This window comes from Leptonychotes weddellii, chromosome 16, assembly GCF_054177405.1.
Source record: "Leptonychotes weddellii isolate Sample4059 chromosome 16, ASM5417740v2, whole genome shotgun sequence".
Taxonomy (NCBI): Eukaryota; Metazoa; Chordata; class Mammalia; order Carnivora; family Phocidae; genus Leptonychotes; species Leptonychotes weddellii.
Window position 1 is genome coordinate 1,640,469 of NC_138384.1, and position 5,009 is coordinate 1,645,477.

General features: G+C 63.0%; 1 protein-coding gene across 1 annotated transcript in view; it reads left to right on the forward strand.

Moving 5' to 3' along the window:
• SLC7A5 (solute carrier family 7 member 5) overlaps positions 1-3,430 on the forward strand; it is a 33,912-nt gene extending 30,482 nt beyond the window's left edge. The window contains exon 10 of the mRNA XM_081806253.1: positions 1,142-3,430. Coding sequence (XP_081662379.1) covers positions 1,142-1,197 — 56 coding nt within the window. The 3' untranslated portion in view covers positions 1,198-3,430. The remainder of the gene's footprint in view (positions 1-1,141) is intronic.
• Positions 3,431-5,009: the final 1,579 nt, after the last annotated feature.

Here is a 5,009-nt window from a genome sequence, read left to right on the forward strand (position 1 = left end):
GGCACCCCCCCCAGACCCCAGAGCAGGGCCGTCTGCAGCTCTGGTCTAACCCCCCATCCCTTCAGCCGGCGCCCCCCCAGACCCCAGAGCAGGGCCGTCTGCAGCTCTGGTCTAACCCCCTCATCCGGGAGCAGCAGAGCGCCCACTGTCCCAGGTTCCAGGGTCAGCCAGGAGTGACGACAGGTGTGCGAGGCCCTGGCCGAGGGGCCGGCAGTGAGGCGTTCACGGCGCTGACCGAGGTTTGGGGCGCTGTGGTGTGTTTGGCAGTGACGTCCGGTCCACGTATTTCAGGGATAAGACGCTTAGCTTGGCACCAGCTAATCTCAGAACAAGGGATTCCAGAGAACCAGGCTGCTTTTGCCAAGTAATGAAATCCCACCGTCTGTCGCCGGCTTAAACACAGCCGGCTGACCTAGAAAGGCAGAAAGGACAATGCGGGATCCGGGACCGCCGTCCTGGGCTCCGTTCACAAGCCAAGCTTAGGACCCGTGACTGAAACCACGTCGAATGTGGCCGGCTTCTGGGAGAGTCAGGGCGTCCACAGGCCTGCGCCCCAGTCACCACGTGCCAGGTGGCCATCTGCGTTCTCACTGGTTTCCGCCTGTCGGTCATTTTGGTGAAGCTTTGCTTCCAGCCCAGCCCAGAGGCTCCGTGTCAGTCATCTTTCAGAACACACCACCCGAGGGCCTGAAGCAGGAGCCGCTCCATGCGGAAATCAGCCCCCAGAATGAGTGCTTGCAGACCCGTGGGTGACAGGTGTTGGTCGGGCCCCTGGTATACGCCCGCCTGCGAGCGGCAGTCATTCTGAGGAGGGTGTGCCTGGACCCTCCGTCCCACTGTGGCTGCTGAGAAGCCCGGGCTCTGAGACGGGCTGAGGGCTGAGGTTCCTTGGCCACACCAGCTGGGCAGCTTGCACAGCGTTCAGCGCTTCTAACCTGCGGGCTGGTCCCCGCAGCAGGGAGGCCCACGGGCCCGGGGCAGATGTACACGCTTCGGGAGGTTTCAGAGAGAACGCTGGGTTTCTAGCCACTCTTGTAGCTTTGGGAGGTGCGGCTGCGGGGGACGGGGTGAGCTGCAGCCCACACCGCCCGGTGATGCCCACCCCCACCGAGCTAACCCAGCTGTTCCCTCCCCCCCACAGTTTCCACGACGGTCCTCTGCCAGAAGCTCATGCAGGTGGTGCCCCAGGAGACGTAAGCGAGAAGGACCAAGAAGCTGCCAGAAAAAAAACACACAAAGATGGTGTTGAAACATCTCATCACCTTGAAAAGCGACTCCAGTCCTGTCATCCAGGCAGCTCAGCTGAGCGCCCCGCACCATTCCTCCAGCGGGTCAGGGGGCTGGGCCCCAGTGAAAACTGGTACGACTTTAGCCCCAGAAAGCGAACTTCTGTCTTAACCTCCGTGAATGCAGCACCGAGAAGAGGCTGGGCCCCTGACCCTCCGCAGGCTGTTTGCCACCGTGGGCCCTGCTCCTTTCAGCCTTGGTTTATTTGTATTATTTTTTTAACTTAAATTTTGGGTCAAGTTGACGCCACCAAGATGATTATTTTCTAAAGCAATGAGGGGGAGTGGGGAGAGTTTTCCCCTCCGCCCCCCGCAGCACGATGTGCCTCCAAGGGACCAGGTCGGGTTGCGGAGCGCAGCGCCCAGCCTGGCCCGACATAGGCCCCCTGGAAGGGAGGGGTTCTGAGCACCAGACACTCCAGTCCCACGAGCAGAGCCAGCAAGACTCCGGCCTCGCTGTGTGGACCTCCGAGTTGCACTGACAGACGGCCGCCCAGACCACGCGCTTGGCTTGCTTTTGTTGTTGTTGTAGATGTAGTGATTTTAGCAAAAACTAATCTCGGGACTTAGGTCTCTTTGCCTTAAAGACCCAAGGGTAGATCCCTCCCAGACCCCCCAGAAGAGAGCAGAGAAGGTCACCAGAACAGCTGCTTTCAGAGAGTGACGCCGGCCCTGACTCAGCGGAAGGCGGGTTCCTGCACCTGGTGTCTGCTGCCTGATGGGGGGGGCCGAGCAGAGGTCACGGGCACCCAGACCACCCCGAGCTCCCACCCACGTGCACCCCCCGGGACACGCTGGGCTTCTGGCTTCGTACATCCCACCCCAGACACCCGCGTGAGCGGAGCCACAATGGCAGGACGACTCGGATGTGGGCTGTGGGTCGCGCAGCCTCCGGGCTGTCCCACATCCAGTACTGGGACTGACGGAGGGTTGTTCCTGGTGAAGACTCACACTCGAAACGTAGAACAAACCGGGCAAGAACGGCAGACACCGTGACGGGGAGTCCTCAAGGACTTCCAGCCAGGTAGTCTCTCGAGACAATCCCTCCCTGGGCCTGAAGAACTGACCCCAGCAAGCCGCCTGGAGCTGGCTCCGTTTCCTGGTGGGGGAGCCCCCCCCTCCCCCCGCCAGGCGGACTCCGCTGCTGGGATGCTGGGCTCTCGCTGCACCTGCTCCCAGGGCTGTCCTGACCCCTCGGGCTTTTCTCTTTGTGCTGCCCATGCTGCTTTCCTCGGGGCTGGCCGCTGAGGCCAGTGCGGTGGGCGAGCTGGGCCCTCGGGCATCGGGCTGCAGCCGGAGGAGCTTCTTCAGCCCCCAGGGCCGCGTGAGCTTGGCATGGCCAGCCTGCCGCCAGCCAGCCAGCCTGCCGCCAGGACCCAGAACAACCTGAAAGCAGCTCAGGAGGCCGGGAAGGCGGCCCGTCGTCCATCCTGCCTGCTCTGTGCCTGGGCACGGTGCTGGCTCTGGGAGGGATGCGGGGAGCCAAGGGGCCCGGGCAGCCTGCCCGTGGCGGCCTGCTCCCCCAGCCTGCGGGGATGGATGGGGGCCGGGGTCTCCTCTCACGCAGGCAGGTCAGAGGCCTGCTGGCGGCCCAGGCTGCCATTCCTGGAGCCACGCCCCCCCCCCCCCCAGCCCAGGGGCCCCCTCCGACGGCGTCCCAGACACCAGGCACACTTCCATGGTGGTGTTCTGGGCAAGGCAGAGACTCCGCTTTTTCTGACCACTCTCTACTGACAGGTGTCCCGAGCATGCTTATCTGTTGGGCTTCGTTTATTATTATTTTTTTTTAAAGCAAACCGTGTTTTAACCAGCAAGCGTTTGCTCGTGGGCCTGCTGTTTTATCTTGTCCTAACGTGTCACTAACTTAAAGGATGCTGTGGGCACCATGTGTATTTATTTGCGGGGTTGGCGGCCGCCCTTGCTGGTGCATGGTATTCCCGCTGTCCTGGCGTCCCCGTGTGTCCCGGCCACGGCAGCCCAGCCGGGACGCCTGCTGCAGAATGGTGTGTGGGTGGCCTAACGTCTCTTTCTCTTTTCCCGTCAATGGCTAACCTGTTGACTTGGCTGGTTCAGGGTGGGGAGTCTGGGCTTTTTGTGTGTGGGGTTTTTCGTTGGTTTTTGAAGAAAAACAATCTTAAGTACTACTGGTGGTCTTCTGTGTCTTTTGTTCAGTGCCAGATTCTGGGTGTAGGAATGACCCTGGGTGTTGTCCCCATGGAGGGGGTTGATCGTGCACCTCTTGGCCCACCTCATTCATTCACCAACGTGGTCTCCTAGAGGCCGGCAGCGTGGGAAGCCCACCACGGTGGCCACAGCCCCCGTCTCGGGATGGGTGGTAAAGGCCCGGAAGGAGGCCGGGGGCTGAGCGAGAGTTCAGATCTGCCTCTCAGAGGGAGCGTTGTGTGGCCTCGGGCCTGCAAGCGGCGGGGACTGCTGCTGGGCCGGCACCCCGAGGGCAGGGGAGGCACATACCAGCTTGGAGTCAAGAGGAAGGGCCAAGCCCTTCCCTCATTCCCACGACAGACATCCGAGTCTCTCATCGAGCCCCGGGGTGGAGCGGGGCTGCAGGCCACACCACTCCTCCACGGACGACACGGAACTGTGGCACACTGCATCTGAGTGTTAGCGTTCGCACGGGGCCTCAAGGACGGGCGGGCGAGGGTCTGCCAGGGTGGGAAGGGCTTTGTGGGGCGGCCACGGCCTGAACCTTGGGTCTGCAGGTCTGGGTGCTCAGTGAGGGGGTTTCCGCCCCGTTCCTCAGACGGGCTTGTGGGGGGGGAGTGCCGCCTGCTGCCACCCGACGACACCAGGGCCTCCTGACCCCGCCTGTGCACCCCTGCACACTGAGCCCCAAAGCCGAGCGGGTAGGGGGCTGCATGGGCGGGGCTGCCCAGAGCTGCTGCCCCCGCTGGACACCCTCCCACCCTGCCCCTGAGGGCCGGGGGCCCACGATGGTCCACACTCCTGCCCAAGCACCGTGCCACTCCCCTGTCTGCTCCAGGGAGCCCCGCTAAACTCAGCTCGTGCTGCGTCCAGGAGCGTGCAGAAATCCCACATCCGTTCGCAGGGAAGCAGGTGGGAAACCTGTGGCTCCAGCCCCGGCCCAGGGACAGCCGTCCTTGACGAAATAGGGTCTCGATGCTGCAAAGGATGGTGCTCAGACCAACCACAGCGGACCGAGGTCCCGCTCTTCCTGTGAGGGGCGGGGGGAGGGACATGGAGGCAGGGAGACCAGAGAGGAAGGGAGGGAGTGGGGAGAGGGGTCCACAAGGCGGGGGTACTAGGCACTCCACGCCACAACCTGCATCCACTGCTCCGTGTGCAAGGGGAGGACTATTGCGTTCGGAGGAGCCGCGGGGAGGCGGGGAGCAACGCTGGTGCTATGGGAGACTTCTCGCGGTCCCCCGGGTCCTAGGAAATCCTGCCAGGCTCCCCAGATTCACCGGGCGCCTGTATGAAGAGCTGGTGAGGGGTTTAGAGGGGTCAGGCCAGCAGCAGCGAGACAGGGACCGTTGCCCGTGGAATTAGCCAGAACCCAGTGAGTGTAGGGTTTCTGCAGGCTGTGGGAATAGGGATCCGGCAACGAGAACGGGGATTCAGAGCTGAGGGGGTGGGGCGACCCCCGGGCCAGGTGGGAGAGCTCGGGAACCTTGGGGTGTCACAAGGACCCCAGGGAGGGAGTGTGTGCCTGCTTCCAGACAAGACCCTTTCTGAGCATCCCAA